This window comes from Dama dama, chromosome 13 (genome assembly GCF_033118175.1).
Source record: "Dama dama isolate Ldn47 chromosome 13, ASM3311817v1, whole genome shotgun sequence".
In the NCBI taxonomy this organism is placed as follows: Eukaryota; Metazoa; Chordata; class Mammalia; order Artiodactyla; family Cervidae; genus Dama; species Dama dama.
The window spans coordinates 39,539,324-39,561,442 of NC_083693.1; the positions used below are offsets into that span (position 1 = coordinate 39,539,324).

A 22,119-nucleotide genomic window follows, 5' to 3' on the forward strand; every position below is an offset into this window, starting at 1 on the left:
AGAAAGCCCAGAGATAAATCCACGAACCTATGGACACCTTATCTTTGACAAAGGAGGCAAGGATATACAATGGAAAAAAGACAACCTCTTTAACAAGTGGTGCTGGGAAAACTGGTCAACCACTTGTAAAAGAATGAAACTAGAACACTTTCTAACACCATACACAAAAATAAACTCAAAATGGATTAAAGATCTAAATGTAAGACCAGAAACTATAAAACTCCTAGAGGAGAACATAGGCAGAACACTCTCCGACGTAAATCACAGCAAGATCCTCTATGACCCACCTCCCAGAATATTGGAAATAAAAGCAAAACTAAACAAATGGGACCTAATGAAACTTAAAAGCTTTTGCACTACAAAGGAAACTATAAGTAAGGTGAAAAGACAGCCCTCAGATTGGGAGAAAATAATAGCAAATGAAGAAACAGACAAAGGATTAATCTCAAAAATATACAAGCAACTCCTGCAGCTCAATTCCAGAAAAATAAATGACCCAATCAAAAAATGGGCCAAAGAACTAAACAGACATTTCTCCAAAGAAGACATACAGATGGCTAACAAACACATGAAAAGATGCTCAACATCACTTATTATTAGAGAAATGCAAATCAAAACCACAATGAGGTACCATTACACGCCAGTCAGGATGGCTGCTATCCAAAAGTCTACAAGCAATAAATGCTGGAGAGGGTGTGGAGAAAAGGGAACCCTCTTACACTGTTGGTGGGAATGCAAACTAGTACAGCCACTATGGAGAACAGTGTGGAGATTCCTTAAAAAACTGGAAATAGAACTGCCATATGACCCAGCAATCCCACTGCTGAGCATACACACCAAGGAAACCAGAAGTGAAGGAGACACATGTACCCCAATGTTCATCGCAGCACTGTTTATAATAGCCAGGACATGGAAGCAACATAGATGCCCATCAGCAGATGAATGGATAAGGAAGCTGTGGTACATATACACCATGGAATATTACTCAGCCGTTAAAAAGAATTCATTTGAACCAGTCCTAATGAGATGGATGAAACTGGAGCCCCTTATACAGAGTGAAGTAAACCAGAAAGATAAAGAACATTACAGCATACTAACACATATATATGGAATTTAGAAAGATGGTAACGATAACCTTATATGCAAAACAGAAAAAGAGACACAGAAATACAAAACAGACTTTTGAACTCTGTGGGAGAATGTGAGGGTGGGATATTTCAAAAGAACAGCATGTATACTGTCTATGGTGAAACAGATCACCAGCCCAGGTGGGATGCATGAGACAAGTGCTCGGGCCTGGTGCACTAGGAAGACCCAGAGGAATCGGGTGGAGAGGGAGGTGGGAGGGGGGATCGGGATGGGGAATACGTGTAAATCTATGGCTGATTCATATCAATGTATGACAAAACCCACTGAAATGTTGTGAAGTAATTAGCCTCCAACTAATAAAAAAAAAAAAAAAAAACAAGATTAAGGATATTACTAATGAGTCTACAAAAATAAAAAGGCTCATAAGAATACAAGAGCAGTTGTAAACATCTTGGATAACCTAGATGTAATGTATATATTTGTAAAAACCATACCAAGACTGATTCATGAAGAAATTAGGTCTTCATAGACCTATAATTAGAAAGGAGATTGAATCAACAGTCAAAAACCTCCCAACAAAAGAAAATCCTGCAACCTCTGACTTTACTCAGTTCTACCAAACATTTAAAGAAGAAATAACATCAGTCCTCAAACTTTTAAAAAAACAATTCAATATGAGAGAACACTTCCTAATCCACTATATAAGCCTAGTATTACCCTGATACCAAAGCCAGACAATGACAACACAAGAAAAGAAAGTTAAAGACCAATATCCCTGTTGAATACTGATGCAAAATTCTTGAAGGATTAGCAAACTGAATTCAAGATCACTTTAAAAATTTTATACATTTTGAACATTTTTATTGTTCAAATAAAATTTGAACAATTTATTGGGTTTATTGCTGCAATGCAAGGATGGTTCAACAGATAAAAATCCAACTGAATACAATGTACCACATTAGCAGAATGAGGGTCCCACGTGGATCATATCATTGATGCTGAAAAAGGATTTGACAAAATTTTCTTGATTAAAAAAAAAAACAAAAAACCACTCAACACACTAGGAATTGAAGGAAGCTATCTCAACATCACTTCATAGGAAACAGATGGGGAAACAGTGGAAACAGTGTCAGACTATTTTTTTGGGCTCCAAACCACTGCAGATGGTGATTGCAGCCATGAAATTAAAAGACACTTACTCCTTGGAAGGAAAGTTATGACCTACCTAGATAGCATATTTAAAAACAGAGACACCACTTTGCCAACAAAGGTCTGTCTAGTCAAGGCTATGGTTTTTCCAGTAGTCATGTATGGATGTGAGAGTTGGACGGTGAAGAAAGCTGAGTGCCAAAGAATTGATGCTTTTGAACTGTGGTGCTGGAGAAGACTCTTGAGAGTCCCTTGCATTGTAAGAAGATCCAACCAGTCCATCCTAAAGGAGATCAGTCCTGGGTGTTGATTGGAAGGACTGATGTTGAAGCTGAAACTCCAATACTTTGGCCACCTCATGTGAAGAGCTGACTCATTGGAAAAGACCCTGATGTTGGGAGGGATTGGGGGCAGGAGGAGAAGGGGACGACAGAGGATGATATGGCTGGATGCCATCACTGACTCGATGGACATGGGTGTGGTTAGACTCCGGGAGTTGGTGATAGACAGGGAGGCCTGGTGTGCTGCGATTCATGGGGTCGCAGAGTCGGACATGACTGAGTGACTGAACTGAACCTCAACATAATAAAGACCACATATGAAACTCTTACAGCTAACATTATATTCAATGGAAAAGGACTGAAATCATGAACAAGGTAAGGATGCAGCGTTTACTACTCCTATTCAGCACAGTGTTGGAAGTTCAAGGCAGAGTAATTATTCAAGAAAATGAATGAAATTAGAATGAAGGAAAACTATCTCTGCAGAATACATGGTCCTATGTGTAGAAAACACAAATGACCTCCACACCCCCAAATCTGTTAGCACTAAGAAAAAACTCCAGCAATGTTTAGATACAGAAACAACACACAAAATCAGTTGCCTTTCTATATCCTAATATAAACAACCCCAAAGACTTAATGAAGTCTTAATGAAGAAGTTGATGACTTGTACATTGAAAACCACAAGACATTGCTTAATGATGTAAACGTGAAAGTCACTCAGTTGTAGCCGACTCTGGGACCCCATGGACTATATAGTCTATGGAATTTTCCAGGCCAGAATACTGGAATGGGTAACCCTTCCCTTCTCTAGGGGATCTTCCCAACCCAAGGATTGAACCCAGGTCTCCCACATTGCAGGGAGATTCTTTACCAGCTGAGCTATAAGGGAATACTCCAAGAATACTGGAGTGGGTAGCCTATCCCTTCTCCAAGGGATCTTCCTGACCTAGGAATCAAACCGGGGTCTCCTGCATTGCAAACAGATTCTTTACCAACTGAGCTATCAGGGAAGCTGATATTAATGATGTTAAAGATGACACCAATAAGTTGAAAGACATCCTGTGTAAACAGACTGGAAGACTTAATATTGGTATGATGTCAATACTATCCAAAGTGATCTACAGATTCAATATAATTCACTTCAAAATCTCAATGACATTCTTTACAGATACAGAAAAATAATTCAAGCGTAATATCTAGGATCCAAATAGCCAAAACAATCTTGAAAAGAAGAAAGCTGAATACCAAAGAATTGATGCTCTCAAACTGTGGTGCTGGAAAAGACTCTTGAGAGTCCCTTGGATAGCAAGGAGATCAAGCCAGTCAATCCTAAAGGAAATCAACCCTGAATATTCATTGGAAGGACTGATGCTGAAGCTGAAGCTCCAATACTTTGGCCACCTGATGGAAAAGACCCTGATTCTGGGAAAGACTGAGGGCAGGAGGAGAAGGGGGTAACAGAGGATGAGATGGTTGGATGGCATCACTGACTCAATGGACATGAGTTTGAGCAAGCTCTGGGAGAGAGAGGACAGAGAAGTCTGGTGCACTGCAGTCCATGGAATCACAGACAGACATGACTTAGCAACAGAACAACAACAATAATCTTGAAAAACATCAAAGTTGGAAGACTCACAATTCCTGATTTCAAATTTTACTGCAAAGATACAATAATCAAAACAGTGTGATACTGAATAAAAACAGACATATAGACCAGTGGAATAGAATAAAGAATCCAGAAATTCTCACATATATGGTCAAATGATTTGGAGGAAGCACACCAAGACCATTTAATGGGAAACGGACAGTGTTTTCAACAAATGGTGCTGGGAAAAACTGGGTACCCACGTGCCAAAGAACGAAATTGGATTCTTACCTAACACTATATACAAAAATTAGTTCAAATGGACCAAAGACCTAACCATAAGACTTAAAACTCCACTCTGAGGGAAAAAACCAGGGGGAAAGTTTCAGAACACTGGATTTAGGAGTGATTTCTTAGATATGACACCAAAGTCATAGGCATGAAAAGAGAAAAGAGACAAACTCAGCTTCAAAAATTAGATAGCTGGACTTTCCTGGTAGCACAGTGGATAAGAATCCGCCTGCCAATGCAGGCGGGTTTGATCCCTGGTCCAGAAAGATTCTACATGCCAGAGAGCAACTAAGCCCATGAACCACACCTACTGAGCCCGTGCCACCACTACTGAAGCCCATGCACCCAGAGCCCACATGCTGCAACTCCTGTACCCACATGCTGCAACCACTAACGCCTGTACACTCTACATCCTGTGCTTGGCAACAAGAGAAGCCACCGCAGTACGAGGCCCACACACCACACCAAAGAGTAGCCCCTGCTTGCCACAACCAATGCAGAGAAAGCCCACACAAAGCAACGAAGACCCAGCATGGCCACAAATAAGTAAGACATTTATGTATCAAAGGATACTATCAACAGACTAAAAAAAGCAATCCACAGATGGGAGAAAATATTTGCAGATCACATATCTGATGAGGTATTAATACCCATTAATATATTAACATATTAATATGTTATTATAGATAAACATTAATATAATTATGTATTATAATTAATATATTGATCATAATATGTAACACATTAGCATATCAATATATTAACATATCAGTATATCTATAAATATATATTAATATATATAAATACATAAATATAAATTTATTATATATAAATATATTAATATATATTTATATATAAAACAATATATATATAATATATCAAGTAAATATATAAAATATATATTTATAAAAATAAAAACAAATTTATATAAACAAAAATTTATTTATATATATAAATAAATATATATAAAATGATAAATATACATAAATAATATATATTAATATATAAAAATATATATTTATATAAATATATATATATATATATATATATAAAACTAAAATGCAGCAACAGTTATAAAAGACAACCCAATTCAAAACTGGGCAAAGGACTTGAATAGACAGGTATCCAAAGAAGATATAGATGACCAATTAGCACATGAAAAGATGCTCAACATTACTAATCATTTGGGAAATACAAATCAAAACCATGATGAAATAGCACTTCATACACATTAGAGTGGCTATTATTTATTTTTTTTTAAAGTGTTGACAAGGATGTGGAGAAACTAGAGTACACTGCTATCATATATGATAGCATATATATCATATATATATATGATAGCAATGTACTCTAGTATATATATATACTCTTTATATATATATAAAGCACTATAGCTGCTGTAGAAAACAGTATCATAGTTCCTCAAAAAATTAAATATAGAATGAACATTTGATACTACTTCTGGGTATTTATACAAAAGAAGAGAAAACAGGGGCTTGAACAGCTATTTGCAAACGTATGTTCCTAGAAGCATCATCACAATAGCCAGTGAAATGACTCATGTTCATCTGTTGATAAATGAATAAACAAAATGAGGTAAATATATACAATGTAATATCATTCAGTCATAAAAAGGAATGAAATTTGGATACATACTATACTGTTGATGAACCTTGAAGACGTGGTAAGTGAAATAAGCCACACACAAAAGGACAAATGCATGATTCATGTATTTGTATGAAGTACTGAGACTTACATCAAGCATTGAGAATATTCAAATGCTTAGAGATTAAGTAGAATGTTAGCTACCACGGTCTGAGTAGAGGAGGGAATGAGGAGTTATTGTTTAATGGGTATAGCATTCGGTATAGGATGATGAGAAAGTTCTGGAGATGGGACAGTGGTGATGGTTGAACCAATGGGAATATACTTAATGCCATTGAATTGCATGTATAAAAGGCTAAGAAGCCAATCTGAAAAGGTTACCTACTGTATGATTCCAACTATATGACATTCCAGAAAAAGCTATAAAGATAGTAAAAAACTATAGAGATAATAAAGGGATCAGTGGTTACCACTGAGACTGGGAAATAGTAGATAGAGCACAGGAGATTTTTAGGTGGTAAATTATTCAATGTGATACATAGTAGTGGACACATGAAATCATGCATTTGTTAAAATCTATAAAACTGTAAAAAAAAAAAAAAGAAAAAGAGGAGCCTTAATGAAAACTATGGACTTCTGTTACCAACTTTACCAAACGCATTCTTTATATTGCTCCTAATAAGATGGAAACCTCATGATCTGTAAAATCGTGCCCTAAAATGAAAAGCCTTACAGGGGAAAAAAGGTTTGGAGTTTTGTAACCTGAGCAGTAACAAAAACAAAAATCCTAAATTTCCACTAGTATCTGCACTGAGAAACAGTCTATCTTTCGTATACTTAAACTTTGGGGTTTGTGCTTCTTCCTTTCAGATACAGACCCTGAAATCAATTGCTTCTCATAGAACCATTTTCAGGACTTCCCTGGTGGTCCAGTGGCTAGGACTCTACACTCTCAATGAAAGGGGCCTTAGTTCGACCGCTGGTCAGGCAACTAGAACCCACATCCTCAACTAAGGATCCTGCATGCACAACTAAGACCCAATACAACCAAATAAATATTTATTTTTAAAATAAACCAATTGCATTAACATTAAAAATAGGATCTAAAGGTAGCTCCCAATAATAGGAATAGAGCAGGATAGTTACACAGGTAGCTTTTGACATCCCACTGGGGGGTTATAGATAGAGAAGGAACTTTGGGAGATCATTGTAAGCTAGTGATCACTCAAGAAAGCAATCAGACTATTGTGAAACAGGCCTGCTTAACAACGAAACCACACAATAAAAGCGTAAGATATGCTCCAGGCCAATAAGTGAAAAAGTGAGGCCTGCACCCAGCTGGTCGAGGTCAGCAGAAGAATGATCCTTAAGACAGGCTCCTTAGCAAATACCAAAGACAGGAATACATGAGCAAGGTGCCATTCCAAAGGAGACTTCATCATACTAAAACCTGAGGTGATTTAACATATTTTGGTTTGTTAGTTTACATTACCACCCTTCTGCTGATGTGGATAGCACCATGACAGTCCCAGTTTGACCATATACGGTCAAAAACTCCTCTGCCTGACTGGAGGAGGAGCTAGTGATGAAAGCTTGACGTCCACTCAAAGAATGAGGAAGAAAGTAGTCTTCTTCCCCTTTCTATTTTCCCTTTGCTTATAAACATGTTGCCCACTTAGTTCTCAGGGCAGAGGTCTCTTGCCTGCCTGCTTGTATCCTTCAAAAGCATCCTAAACTATGAATCCACTTCTTACCTCTTACTTTGTCCCTCACTGAATTTCTTCTGCACCAAGACATAAAAAACCTGTGATTTGCTAAGTCCTGAGATGAGCTGTGCAGTTTCACCTTCATCAGTCAATGCTTTCTTCCTAATAACCAGGTGAAATGTCTTCATGGTTAACTTGCACTTTGCAGTTTCCCCAGCCAGCTTAATACAGTGAAAGTTACTAAAACAGTCACTCTTTGACCTTAAAGGATTTTCACTTGTCTTTTAGGGTCTTTATATATTACGAAGAGTTTCTCCTGAGCTGTGAGAAAGTTTGCCTCTAGTTGCTTCAACATATTAGCTTACTGAGAAAAAAAAATCATGTTTGAACCCATGCAACTTTCATGCAGGATTGATATTACTCTCCTATTTACCAACTGCAAATAAGTTAATAATATATGTTACAGAAACACACATACTTTGCAACAGGATGGACTGTGTTTCAAGGTATGATAACTTTCAGTCTTTTTATTTAGAGAACAAAGAAAGATTAACTTGTTTAATTTATTTTACCTTTTAGAGTTTCACTCTCTGCCTTTGTAACAAAGAAGCAATGATTTGGCTTCACTGTGTTATTTCTTCAATGTTCTCCATGACCTATGGAAAATAAGAATCAAGATGTTTTCTCCATCTCAGTTTTTCTTTATGTGCACAACTGTCAACATGTCTTTATTTATACATGTACATCCACCCCTTCTGTTTGCAAAAAGTTGAGGTGAACTAGCCTAGAACATCCAAATGAGCCTCTTAACACACCTCAGAACACAGAAGAGTTGTATCAGCACATCCATTCAGATCTCACAGAAGTGTCCCTGCCTTTTCTCATGCCTCTTTTCTGTTACCTGAAGTTCTAACAAGCTTGGTGAATTTTTAAAAAGATATTACAAATGACAAAGAGGGTAAGAGGGAAAGATTGGTAAAGTGAGTCACTCTAACAGCAATAAAAATGAATAACTGATGGCAGGAAAACAGGAGAAAGTAGCAAAAACAGAACAAAAACCGAGATAAAAACCAAACCAAACCTGTGGCTGGTATTTAATGTAGGGACAATTCCCTCAAGAGCCAATGAGCCCTGAGCCTGTTACCCGCTATCTGTGGAAGCATAAGTACAGTATGAAAAACTTGGACTTGGGAACTAGATTCACCTGGGTTTAAATCCTGTCTTACCACCTTCTGATGTGTGATCTTGATGTTAACTTCTCTAAACCTCAGTTTTCTTTTTCATAGAGTGAGAAGAATGCCACTTGCCTCAATATGGGTTCCATTCAGTTCAGTTCAGTTGCTCAATCATGTCCGACTCTTTGCAACCCCATGGACTGCAACCCCCTGTCCATCACCAACTCCCAGAGCTTGCTCAAACTCATGTCCACTGCGTCGGTGATGCCATCCAACCATCTCATCCTCTGTTGTCCCCTTCTCCTCCTGCCATTAGTCTTTCTCAGCATCAGGGTCTTTTCCAATGAGTCAGTTCTTTGCATCAGGTGGCCAAAGTACTGGAGTTTCAGCTTCAGCATCAGTCATTCCCAATGAATATTCAGGACTGATTTCCTTTAAAATTGACTGGTTTGACCTCCTTGGAGTCCAAGGGATTCTTAAGAGTCTTCTCCAACACCACAATTCAAAAGCATCAATTCTTTAGTGCTCAGCTTTCTTTATAGTCCAACTCTCACATCCATACATGACTACTGGAAATATTATAGCTTTGACTAGGTGAACCTTTGTTGGCAAAGTAATGCCTCTGCTTTTTAATATGCCATCTAGGTTGGTTATAGCTTTTCTTCCAAGGAGCAAGCGGCTTTTAATTTCATGGCTGCAGTCACCATCTGCAGTGATTTTGGAGCCCAGAAAAATAAAGTCTCTCGCTGTTTCCATTGTTTCTCCATCTATTTCCCATGAAGTGATGGGACTGGATGCTATAACCTTCGTATTTTGAATGTTGATTTTTAAGCCAACTTTTTCACTCTCCTCTTTCACTTTCATCAAGAGGCTCTTTAGTTCCTCTTCACTTTCTGCCATAAGGGTGGTATCATCTGCGTATCTGAGGTGATTGATATTTCACAATGGGTATTAAGACTTATAAGTCTCCAAAGTGAAATACCAGCCAGTGTCTGGCACCTATAGGTACGTGATGTTCATGGTTCCATAGTTACCTTACTTTCTATTCATTTTAAAGAGTTGTACTTTAAGAACTAGTGTGTTATTGCAGTAGGGATGATACGTAATCACAATCTAAATGAATGCGAGGACTTAAAGCTGTAGGTTTACTTAATAAACAAATTGAAATAATTGCCTCGGGAGATTTATATTTCAGATGCATACAAGGTGACATGAATGAATCTATTAGAAAGGAGTGTTAAACTGAATAAAGCTTTATGCTATGGTGGCAAGAGGAGTTTCCTGGTGAAAACAGGTCATTAACAAATTTTAAAATAACATGTACCATCATGTTCTGATTTTCATAACAAATATAAGCATGAAGAAATTCCCAATCCCTAAGATCAACTTTGTTTTCATGACACAGATCTTCTCACATGCGGTAAAGGCATTTATTTTGCTTTTTTTAAAGTAATGGCTTTGCAGTTATTGAGACTATTTGACACTGAAAAAATAAGTGGCCAGTGAGCTAATTTTGTGAGCTACACCAACACCTTATCCAGATTTTTACCTCTGGTTGTGATACCCATTTTTCCTCGTTAAAAGAAGGCAGCAATTTAATACTTGAGTTCTGAAACTCTTTTCCCAATTAAACCAGAGTACCCCTGTGTGGAAAGGCTCCAAGGTAGTTTCGATTTTATTACAAACACGTCTTTATAAACTGAAAAGAAGCCAACTTGCTTTTTAGGTGTATGTGGTTTCTAAAAAATAATTTGAGTTTTTACCATCTCATTGAACATTCTGAAAAAAAATTAAGAGGCAAATCCTTTGAGGAGAGAAACCATTGGTGAATTACAAGCATGGATACTCATGCATTCAAGCGTTAGTGGCAATCAGCCATTCCCACATTTTTTCCTGTCACATTTGGCCCTATTTGTATTAATCTTCCCAGTTAAAATCATGCACGATAATACATTCAGTTCTCTGAGAATTTCTTCACTGGTTATTTTATCATAGAGCATTTAAAAATGAATGTAGTTCCAGACATTATCATTACAAATAAAAGCAAAAATAAAAAAACTCATCAAACCATTTAAATACACGACTTCACCCAATTACAAAGTAGAAGAACACAAGTCAATCTCTTGATAACTCAAATGATAATTCTGAGTATATTAAAATGAATCATTTGATAGTGTCATTTCATAATGGCATCTTAGACTTCCCTGGTAGTACCCTGGCCAAGAATCTGCCTGCCAATGCAAGGGACGGAGGTTTGATCCCTGGTGGGGAAGATTTCACATGCCACAGAGTAACCAAGCCCATGTGCTGCAACTACTGAAGTCTGCAAACCCTAGAGCCTGCGCTCTGCAACAAGAGAAGCCACTGCAATGAGAAACTTGTGTACTGCAACAAAGAGTAGCCCCAGCTTGCCACAACTAGAGAAAACCTGCATACAGCAACGAAGACCCGGTGCAACCAAAACCCAAAAAATGCAGCATCTCTTTCTGGCTTTTTATTGTGAAATATACTTGTAAAATTTACCATTCTAACCATTTTCAATATGCCAGCAAATCTGGAAAACTCAGCAGTGGTCACAGGACTGGAAAAGATCAGTTTTCATTCTAATCCCAAAGAAAGGCAATGTCAAAGTATGTTCAAACTACCACACAAGTGCACTCATTTCACATGCTAGCAAAGTAATGCCCAAAATTCTCCAAGCTAGGCTTCAATAGCACGTGAACTGAGAACTTCCAGATGTTCAAGCTGGTTTTAGAAAAGGCAGAGGAACCAGAGATCAAATTGCCAACATCCGCTTGATCATCAAAAAAGCAAGAGAGTTCCAGAAAAACATCTATTTCTGCTTTATTGACTACGCCAAAGCCTTTGATTGTGTGGATCACAACAAACTGGAAAATTCTTAAAGAGATGGGAATAGTAGATCACCGTACCTACATCCTGAGAAGTATGTATGCAGGTCAAGGAGAAACAGTTAGAACTGGACATGGAACAACAGACTGGTTCCAAATTGGGAAAGGAGTACGTCAAGGCTGTATATTGTCACCCTGCTTATTTAACTTATATACGGAGTACATTATGCAAAATGCCAGACTGGATAAAGCACAAGCTGGAGTCAAGATTGCTGGGAGAAATATCAATAACCTCAAATATGCAGATGACACCACCCTTATGTCAGAAAGTGAAGAGGAACTAAAGAACCTCTTGATGAAAGTGAAAGAGTAGGGTAAAAAAGTTGGCTTAAAACTCAACATTCAAAATACGAAGATCATGGCATCCAGTCCCATCACTTCCTGGCAAATAGATAAGAAACAATAGAAACAGTGACAGACTTTATTTTCTTGGGATCCAATATCACTGTGGACTGTGACTGCAGCCATGAAATTAAAAGACGCTTGCTCCTTGGAAGAAAAACTATGATGAACCTAGACAGTGTATTAAAAAGCAGAGACATTACTTTGCCGACAAAGGTTCACCTAGTCAGAGCAATGGTTTTTCCAGTACTCATGTATGGTTGTGAGAGTTGGACTATAAAGAAAGCTGAATGCCAAAGAATTGATGTTTTTGAACTGTGGTGTTGGAGAAGACTCTTGAGAATCCTTTGGACTCCAAGGAGGTCAAACCACTCAATTTTAAAGGAAATCAGTCCTGAATATTCATTGGGAATGACTGATGCTGAAGTTGAAACTCCAATACTCTGGCCACCTGATGTGAAGAACTGACTCATTGGAACAGACACTGATGCTGGGAAAGACTAATGGCAGGAGGAGAAGGGGACAACAGAGGATGAGATGGTTGGATGGCATCACCGATTTGATGGACATGAGTTTGAGCAAGCTCTGGGAGTTGGTGAAGGACAGGGAAGCCTGGTGTGCTGCAGTCCAGTTCAGTTGCTCAGTCATGTCCGACGCTTTACAACCCCATGAATCGCAGCATGCCAGGCTTCCCTGTCCATTACCAACTCCTGGAGTCTACCCAAACCCATGTCCATCGAGTCAGTGACGCCATCCAGCCATCTCATCCTCTGTCGTCCCCTTCTCCTCCTGCCCCCAATCCCTCCCAGCATCAGGGTCTTTTCCAATGAGTCAACTCTTCACATGAGGTGGCCAAAGTGTTGGAGTTTCAGCTTCAACATCAGTCCTTCCAATCAACACCCAGGACTGATCTCCTTTACGATGGACTGGTTGGATCTCCTTGCAGTCCAAGGGACTCTCTAGAGTCTTCTCCAACACCACAGTTCAAAAGCATCAATTCTTCAGTGCTCAGTTTTCTTCACCGTCGAACTCTCACATCCATACATGACCACTGGAAAAACCACAGCCTTGACTAGACGGACCTTTGTTGGCAAAGTATTGTCTCTGCTTTTTAATATGCTATCCAGGTTGGTCATAACTTTCCTTCCAAGTAGTAAGCATCTTTTAATTTCATGACTGCAATCACCATCTGCAGTGATTTTGGCGCCCAAAAAAAAATAAAGTCTGACACTGTTTCCACTGTCTCCCCATCTATTTCCCATGAAGTGATGGGATCGGATGCCATGATCTTAGTTTTCTGAATGTTGAGCTTTAAGTCAACTTCTTCACTCTCCTCCTTCACTTTCATCAAGAGGTTTTTTAGTTCCTCTTCACTTTCTGACATAAGGGTGGTGTTATCTGCATATCTGAGGTTATTGATATTTCTCCCGTCAATCTTGATTCCAGCTTGTGCTTCTTCCAGCCCAGCATTTCTCATGATGTACTCTGCATATAAGTTAAATAAGCAGGGTGACAATATACAGCCTTGATGTACTCCTTTTCCTATTTGGAACCAGTCTGTTGTTCCGTGTCCAGTTCTAACTGTTGCTTCCTGACTGGCATACAGGCTTCTCAAGAGACAGGTCAGATGGTCTGGTATTCCCATCTCTTTAAGAATTTTCCACAGTTTATTGTGATCCACAGAGTCAAAGGCTTTGGCATAGTCAATAAAGCAGAAATAGATGTTTTTCTGGAACTCTCTTGCTTTTTCGATGATCCAGCGGATGTTGGCAATTTGATCTCTGGTTCCTCTGCCTTTTCTAAAACCAGCTTGAACATCTGGAAGTTCACGGTTCACGTATTGCTGAAGCCTGGCTTGAAGAATTTTGAGCATTACTTTACTAGCATGTGAGATGAGTGCAATCGTGCGGTAGTTTGAGCATTCTTTGGCATTGCCTTTCTTTGGGACTGGAATGAAAACTGACCTTTTCCAGTCCTGTGGCCACTGCTGAGTTTTCCAAATTTGCTGGCATATTGAGTGCAGCACTTTCACAGCATCATCTTTCAGGCCGAGAGGAGCAACCCCACGTCCAAGGAGCGGCGGCTGTGCAGGCGCAGGAGGGCTGAGAGGAGCTACTCCACGTTCAAGGTCAGGAGGGGCAGCCATGAGGAGATACCCCTTGTCCAAGGTAAGGAGCAGCAGCTGCGCTTTGCTGGCGCAGCCGTGACGAGATACCCCACGTCCAAGGTAAGAGAAACCCAAGTAAGATGGTAGGTGTTGCGAGAGGGCATCAGAGGGCAGACACACTGAAACCATAATCACAGAAAACTAGTCAATCTGATCACAGGACCACAGTCTTGTCTAACTCAATGAAACTAAGCCATGCCGTGTGGGGCCACCAAAGATGGATGGGTCATGGTGGAGAGGTCTGACAGAATGTGGTCCACTGGAGATGGGAATGGCAAACCTCTTCAGTATTCTTGCCTTGAGAACCCCGTGAACAGTATGAAAAGGCAAAAAGAAAGGACACTGAAAGATGAACTCCCCAGGTCGGTAGGTGCCCAATATGCTACTGGAGATCAGTGGAGAAATAACTCCAGAAAGAATGAAGGGATTGGAGCCAAAGCAAAATCAATACCCAGTTGTGGATGTGACTGGTGATAGAAGCAAGGTTCGATGCTGTAAACAGCAATATTGCATAGGAACCTGGAATGTTAGTTCCATGAATCAAGGCAAATTGCTGCAGTCCATGGGGTCGCAAAGAGTCGGACATGACTGAGTGATGGAACTGATGATGATGATGCAGTTAGGTTATTTAGAAACAATTTGATTCTTTCAGTTCTTGCTTTTATGGTCTGTTAGGCAGGACTGGAACAGTACCCAATCTAGGGCTAATTATTCCCCACTACTGAAGAAATAATCTTTGGTGTACACTATTACTCAATGAATAATTAGGATTTTTAGCCTTATTATTGGGAACAGGCACTTTTCCTAGCCTTGTGTGAATAGTGGGTACCTCTAATCCTATCAGGTGATTCTTACCCTAATATCAAGTATTTTCCTAGTATACATGTGATTATCACTCAACTGAATACTTGAAGATCTCTGAAATTCTCTCTCCATTCAGTGAACTATATTGTTCAAGCCACACTGATCAACCTGGGTCATCCAACCAACTTTCCCATGCCACAGCCTGGAAACTCTCTCAAGGCAGTAATTTGAGGGAATCATTGGTTCATCTCATCTGTTTTCCATCTCTCATGATCTTTTGTTCCCTGTTGTCCAATGCCTTAAAAACCATTACTTAATGTATAATGTCCATTTATAAATTGTTTCAAGGAGGAGGTATTGTTTAAATCCAGTTTAAATTGTTTAAATCCAGTCACTGTTATTCCATCTTGGTCAGAAGCAGAAGTCTCATGATATTTTTAAAACATGAATTGACCCATACATTTCCAAAAGATTTGCTTATCCTTATAGATAAAAATCCTCCTCCTGTCCATATACCAGTCCACTTCAAATTACTTCTGTAAAAATCAGTCTGTGAAACATAATTAACATCATAATTTCACATATTGTGATAACATAGTTTTCTTTGGGGAAAAAAGATGACTTGTGTTATATAGCTAATGAGAAATTCATCTTCAGGTAAAAAAAACCCATAGAAAAAATTTTTAGGGTCAACATTTTTTGGATAGATCCAAATCCCATTAAACATCCAACATCTAACTTAGGGTTTTAAAATATACATTTATTTTGCATTTACTCACTGTGGTGGACACTGGTACTGCTTGTCTCTACCAAGTTGATATCATACTGGACCGAGCTGGCCCTCTGAAGATGGCCCTTCCTGACAATAAAGAAGAGAGAAACGCACAAATGGAAAATGGGTAAGTGCAAACGCAGAAAGCAAGTTTAAATTTGAATATTTGGAGGTCTATTTTCTTTTCTGCAACTATCTGAAACTGCCAGAGCTTCCCTAAAACTGTGCCCCATTATTTAACAAATCCACCAGGGCAGGTAGGTCATCTGTAGGGGCTTCAGATGCTGATGATCCACTTAGTCTTTCTCCTTTAAGACAGCAGAACTGTGCTGTTTTAATGTAGCATCGTTGTGCTCTTCTTAAAGTGGTTAGTTTTCATTATTAATTGGGATCATTATGGTGGCTCAGTCAGTAAAAAATCTGCTTGCAACGCAGGAGACCCAGGTTTGATCCCTGGGTCGGGAAGATCCCCTGGAGAAGGGAATGGCAGCCCACTCCAGTATTCTTGCCTGGAGATTTCCATGGACAGAGGAGCCTGGTGGGCTACAGTCCATGGGGTCGCAAAGAGTCATAGTCTACTGAGTAACACTTTATGTGACATGGGGTGGCTCTACTCAACTATTGAGAAACTCAATTGCACCTTTTAAAAAATTTTATTTATTTTTGGCTGCACTGGATCTTCAATGCTGTGCACAGGCTTTCTCTAGTTGAGGCAAGTGGGGGCTATTCTCCAGTTGCAGCGCACAGGCTTCTCATTGTGGTGGCTTTTCTTCTTGTGGAGCACAGGCTCTAGGATGCACGGGCTTCAGTAGCTGTGGTGTGTGGGCTTAGATGCCCCCCAGCAAGTGCGATCTTCCTGGACCAGGAATTGGATCCATGTTCCCTGCATTGGCAGGCAGATTCTTAACCACTGGACCACCAGAGAAGTCCCTCACTTGTACTTCTTTAAGGCTACAGTTCATCAATCTTTTTTGTCATCTGGTCAATTAATATAGTTTCTAATTACATTCAAATGCCCATGACAGGGTTTTTAAAAGCCACTTTTAATATTAAATAAGATATTGAAATGTACACTTGCTTTCGATTTTTTTTCAGTAAGTCAATGCCTAGAGTATTACATGAATGAAAATTAATTCAAAACCACTTTTTACCATAGCAAAATGAAATGTGTTTTCTAAAAATACACTGATTCCTCCTCATGAAACATGATTGATTCTGTCTAGATTTCAGCTTATGGGTTATCATTTTGGACCTCATTCAAATATGACATTAATTAGTTATTAAATTTCAAAAAGGCTTCAGTTTAAAGCAATTTCAACCACTGATGGACCTAAAAAACTACAGTAAACATTGACTTGTTTTAATTCTTAAAAGCACATTTCAGACAGTATGTTTCACCTGGTCAGTATGCAAGAGCCTAAATCTTATGACTAGATTTTTTTATAAGCAATAGCTACTCGTGTTTTTTTCAAATTAATTCTACTCTTGATTTTGACAAGACACTAATCATCATATAGAAATACCTCTGCTTGTGTTGTCATTTAAAAATGGAAAAGGTACAGTGTGTGTAGCATATTATAACCATTTCTGAAAATTATTCAATGTCATATTATTTTTGTAAGAATCTTAAGGATGCTATTTTTCTCAGTTATTAAATTTACATTCATTTTCCAATTAATATGAAAATGTTTAACATTTATATATGGCAAAAGTTGCTTTATTTTATTTTTCAATAAAGTCCACATATAAAAAGAGTGAATGACAATATTTATGCTTACAGAGAAATGGAATATCTCCTGCCACGTCAGTAAACAAAGGATGTCGCAGTCACCAGCCTGCAGCCTGCCCACAGGCCGCGGGTGAGCCCTGAGGGAACTTAGAAAGGAAAGAACGCCTGCCATCTGACTGCTGCCACTCCCTGTAGTGAGCCCTGAGGAAAACGGGAGGTAAAAACACAGGAAACTGGCCCCAAATAAAGGTGCATATCAAAGGAATGACTTCAGTGAATCCAGATTCTTGCATCTTCTCGTATACAGAAAAGTGCTAAATTCCTTAACTTACTGTAGCTGGTTTTCTTTAATTAACAATAATTAAAAGATTTAAACATATTGGATGTTCTGACTACTTTGTTGCAAAACGTCCATCTATCCTAGCTCCTGGCTTGTCTCCTCGGAGCAATTTTCTCAAGGTTACTTGAGATGCTGCCTCCCAGGCTTGAAGTCCTAAAAATTCCTGCCAAAAAAACACATAACTCTCAACTTTTGGTTGTGAATATTTAAGTTGATACCAGTTTAAAAATCAGTGATAGACCCTTACGTGCAAAGCACAAGATTAGAAACAGGCTATTAACATTCCATGCCTTCTTTGAGTGCTTCCCTTTCTCTTCCCACCACAGGTAACCATCATTCTGTATTTTGTGCTAACCAGTCTCTTACTTGAACCAATCATATATATCACCCTAAGCAATACATTATTTAGTTTTGTCTAGTTTTAAACTTTTCATGAGTAGGATCATACTGTTACATTTTTTATGTGACTTGTTTCTTTCACATAAAATTATGTTTCTAAGATTTACCCAGGCACTTGATAAGGAGCAGGGTCCTCTGGGGCTCCTGGGCACAGTCTTTCTGTGTCTCTCATTTCTTTGATTACAGGAAATAGCCTTTTTATCAGCTTCTATGACCTTTCCTGAGTTCTAATGGGCAGATTCAAGCAGCTGCTAATTAGGGAAGGGAGGGGATCCTAGACCAGGAAGAAACAAACAGTCAAGAGAAACAATAGTGCAGCCCTGGGACAAGGTCCTGGTTCCCCATCAACGGAAACACACAACAATACCCTTGAGCTGTTTTGGGATACTGAAACCCTCTCCAGGTGGGAGAAAGTTAGATGGTATGCTATCCACAAGCATGTAGATCCAGACCAGTTGGAACCTAAAGGTTGATGATGCTGACTCCTACTTATCTTACCACCAATGCATCAGAAGAATGCCCGCAAGCTGATCACATCCTTTTTAAATCATTACTACAAAACTTCTAACTATCCTCTCCAAGCTGGGACACACAGTTTTTGAGGCAAAAGTCCACTGTGTCCTCCACTGCCTGGCAAAGTAATAAAGCTATCCTTTTCTACCTTACCCGAAACTCTGTCTCCAAGATTCGATTCGGCACCAATGTACAGAGAAGCTGAGCTTTCAGAATCAATTTGTGTAACTGTAATTCATTTCTGCTTATATATTACCCATATATATATATATATGGACATACCCATATATATGTCCACTCTTTTGTTGATGGGTACTTGGGTAACTGATAAATCATTGCTTTTCTTTCACATTCAAAGTATACTTTAAATAGACTTACTCCAAATATTTAGGTGTTTTTGGCATGATGACTTTAGTGAATGTGGGTCTACCTTACTAGTTTAGAAAAGTCAAGGTAATGATGATGATAGTAACAAAGAATAAGATCCTTTCAAAAATGACAGTAATTTAATAACAAAAATAAATAAAAGATACAATTTAGTAACAATAACTGCATTAGAGAAATAACTCTAAACAGAAAACATGAGCTGGAAAAATAATCTAGAGCTAAAGGGCATGTTGATTATTTAGTCAAACAATAACTATTATGTATTACTTTTTTCTTTTCAAAAGCATATTTCTATTTTGGTTACCTGCAGAGGAAGTAGAGGGCTCCAAGGATAAGAGTTCCTAGAAGAACAATCAATGCCACGAAAGCTGCGAACAGATCACTTTTAGTCTGGATACTGGAGCTTGGGAGAAAAACCTCTTCACAACGAGCTCCTGTATAATTTTCAATGCATCTATGGAATAAAATGTTAGATACAGAGTTGCATTCTCTGTTCCATTAACTAATATAGGAAGCATAAGTTTTCCAGCTGGTATGAAAAAAAAAAGAAGACTAATTTTCAGATTCTGAACCCAGACTAGGAGTGCTTTACTATAATGCTCACAGAGCTACAGTTATTATAAATTAGCATCTGCAGTCTGATCTTTACTATCTTCCTTTTTCAGTTTTCAAATTGCTCAGAAACTCCAGAGAAATTATAGAATATTCAGTCCTTTTATCTTCCATATTTTCAATATGTAATTGTCCACACTTAAGGTTCATCTGAAATTTATTTTGTTATCTCTGGTGTAGATGTGATTCTAAGTGTATTTTTCCTTGACAATGCTAAATAGCTATTCCAACCCCATTTATTAAATAAACATTCTCTTCCCTGCTGTTTAACAGTGCCTCCTTTAATATATGTTAGGTTTGTGTAAGTGACAACAGTTCTTTACTCTTCAGTGATCTATACATCTAATCTTGGGCTTCCACCTTACTGCTTCAATACTGTTACTTTATGTTTTAGTATCTGGTAGTTCTACTCCTTATATTATTACTTTGCTTTTCTAGAGATTTTGTGATATTTTCATTTGCCAGCCAACTATTTTAAGCCCACTTACTTTCAGCTCTTTAAAACTATGTGACAGAAATCCATAATCTTTGGTAATATCAACCAGTTGCTTTCTCCCTGTTAATATGTTCAAAGATTATAAAACATAAAAATTGATATGAATTAGTGAGTTTGGCACCAGATCAATTTAATTATTTAATATTTGCAGTTAAAATAAATAATAGTATTTTAATATATACTGTTTATTTATAAAGCAACCCACAAAGTTACACAGTAAACTATACTTAGAAAAATTTGTGTAAAAAAGTATGTGTGTATATAAATTCTTCAAGGTAGCATTACCAAAACCAGAAATATTTGTTCTATTAAATTAATTCTCCTCCCCACCTCTTTCCAGTTTAGGAAGTATTTATAAATGTTACCTTCTTTTCTCCCATCCTAGACTAACAAGGATGTTAGAAAGTTACATGTGAACTAATTACTAACAAAGCTTGGCAACTAATGTGATAGGCTAATAAAGCAGTATACAAATAAATAAGAGAAAAGAATATCAAGCTACAGCACAGGTATCAATTTTACTTAAATGAGCATATGAAAGATGTTTTATGAACCTCAAGTCCTACTGATGGTGAGAAAGTGGTGTTACTGGTTAGAGCTTCCACTAGAGGGGGTGTCAGTTTGACCAACGCAGCAGTTCCCATTCTCTCAAAACTACTGTAAAGATGGAGTTGAGGAGACACAGAGAGGAAGAGAAAGGAGAGAATATGAGTGGCAAACTGAAATGGAAGTAAAATACTTTAGAAAGCACAATTACCTAAAGTCTAAATAAAAAATACTTATTTCCCCTATAGAATAAGTCACCTGCTTCCTGAGAAATCTGTATGCAGTTCAAGAAGCAACAGTTAGAACTAGACATGGAACAACAGACTGGTTCCAAATGGGAAAAGGAGTACATCAAGGCTGTATACTATCACCCTGCTTATTTAACTTATATGCAGAGTACATCTTGTGAAATGCCAGGCTGGATGAACCACAAGCTAGAATCAAGATTGCTGGGAGAAATATCAATTACCTCAGATACACAGATGATACCACCCTTATGGCAGAAAGTGAAGAAGAACTAAAGAGCCTCTTGATGAAAGTGAAAGAGGAGAGTGAAAAAGTTGGTTTAAAATTCAACATTCAGAAAACAAAGATCGCGATATCTGGTCCCATAACTCCATGGCAAATAGATGGAGAAACAATGGAAATAGTGAGAGATTTTATTTTCTTAGGCTCAAAAATCACTGCAGCTATGAAATTAAAGATGCTTACTCCTTGGAAGGAAAGTTTTGACCAACCTAGACAGCATATTAAAAAGCAGAGACATTACTTTGCCAACAAAGGTCCATCTAGTCAAGGCTATGGTTTTTCTAGTAGTCATGTATAGATGTGAGAGTTGGAATATAAAGAAAGCTGAGCACCGAAGAATTGATGCTTTTGAACTATGGTGTTGGAGAAGACTCTTGAGAGTCTCTTGGACTGCAAGGAGATCCAACCAGTCCATCCTAAAGGAGATCAGTCCTGGGTGTTCATTGGAAGGACTGATGTTGAAGCTGAAATACTTTGGCCACCTGATGCAAAGAGCTGACTCATTTGAAAAGACTCTGGGAAAGATTGAGAGCAGGTGGAGAAGGGGATGACAGAGGATGAGATGGTTGGATGGCATCACTGACTCAATGGACATGAGTTTGGGTGGACTCTGAGAGTTGGTGATGGACATGGAGGCCTGGCGTGCTCCAATCCATGGGGTCACAGAGTCAGACATGACAGAGTGACTCAA

General features: G+C 38.4%; 2 protein-coding genes across 5 annotated transcripts in view; both read right to left on the bottom strand.

Annotated features, from left to right (window-relative positions):
• The window catches only part of NRG4 (neuregulin 4), a 109,692-nt gene that overhangs the window by 12,639 nt on the left and 74,934 nt on the right, over nt 1-22,119 (bottom strand). For 2 of the 4 annotated variants that reach the window (XR_009695429.1, XR_009695430.1), the window contains 3 exons: nt 19,551-19,700; nt 15,886-15,965; nt 8,282-8,365 (listed from right to left, as the gene is read on the bottom strand). Coding sequence is in view for 1 of the 4 variants with exons in the window: in XM_061158915.1 (XP_061014898.1) it covers nt 15,886-15,965; nt 19,551-19,700 (230 nt within the window). In the remaining 3 variants the exon portion in view is untranslated. Of the gene's footprint in view, nt 1-8,281; nt 8,366-15,885; nt 15,966-19,550; nt 19,701-22,119 lie in introns of those variants that run through there. The other 2 variants (XM_061158915.1, XR_009695431.1) reach the window with 2 other exon arrangements.
• The window catches only part of LOC133068007 (pro-neuregulin-4, membrane-bound isoform-like), a 44,880-nt gene continuing 38,638 nt past the window's right edge, over nt 15,878-22,119 (bottom strand). The window contains exons 3-5 of the mRNA XM_061159104.1: nt 19,551-19,700; nt 17,710-17,808; nt 15,878-15,965 (exon numbers count right to left, since the gene is read on the bottom strand). Coding sequence (XP_061015087.1) covers nt 15,878-15,965; nt 17,710-17,808; nt 19,551-19,700 — 337 coding nt within the window. The remainder of the gene's footprint in view (nt 15,966-17,709; nt 17,809-19,550; nt 19,701-22,119) is intronic.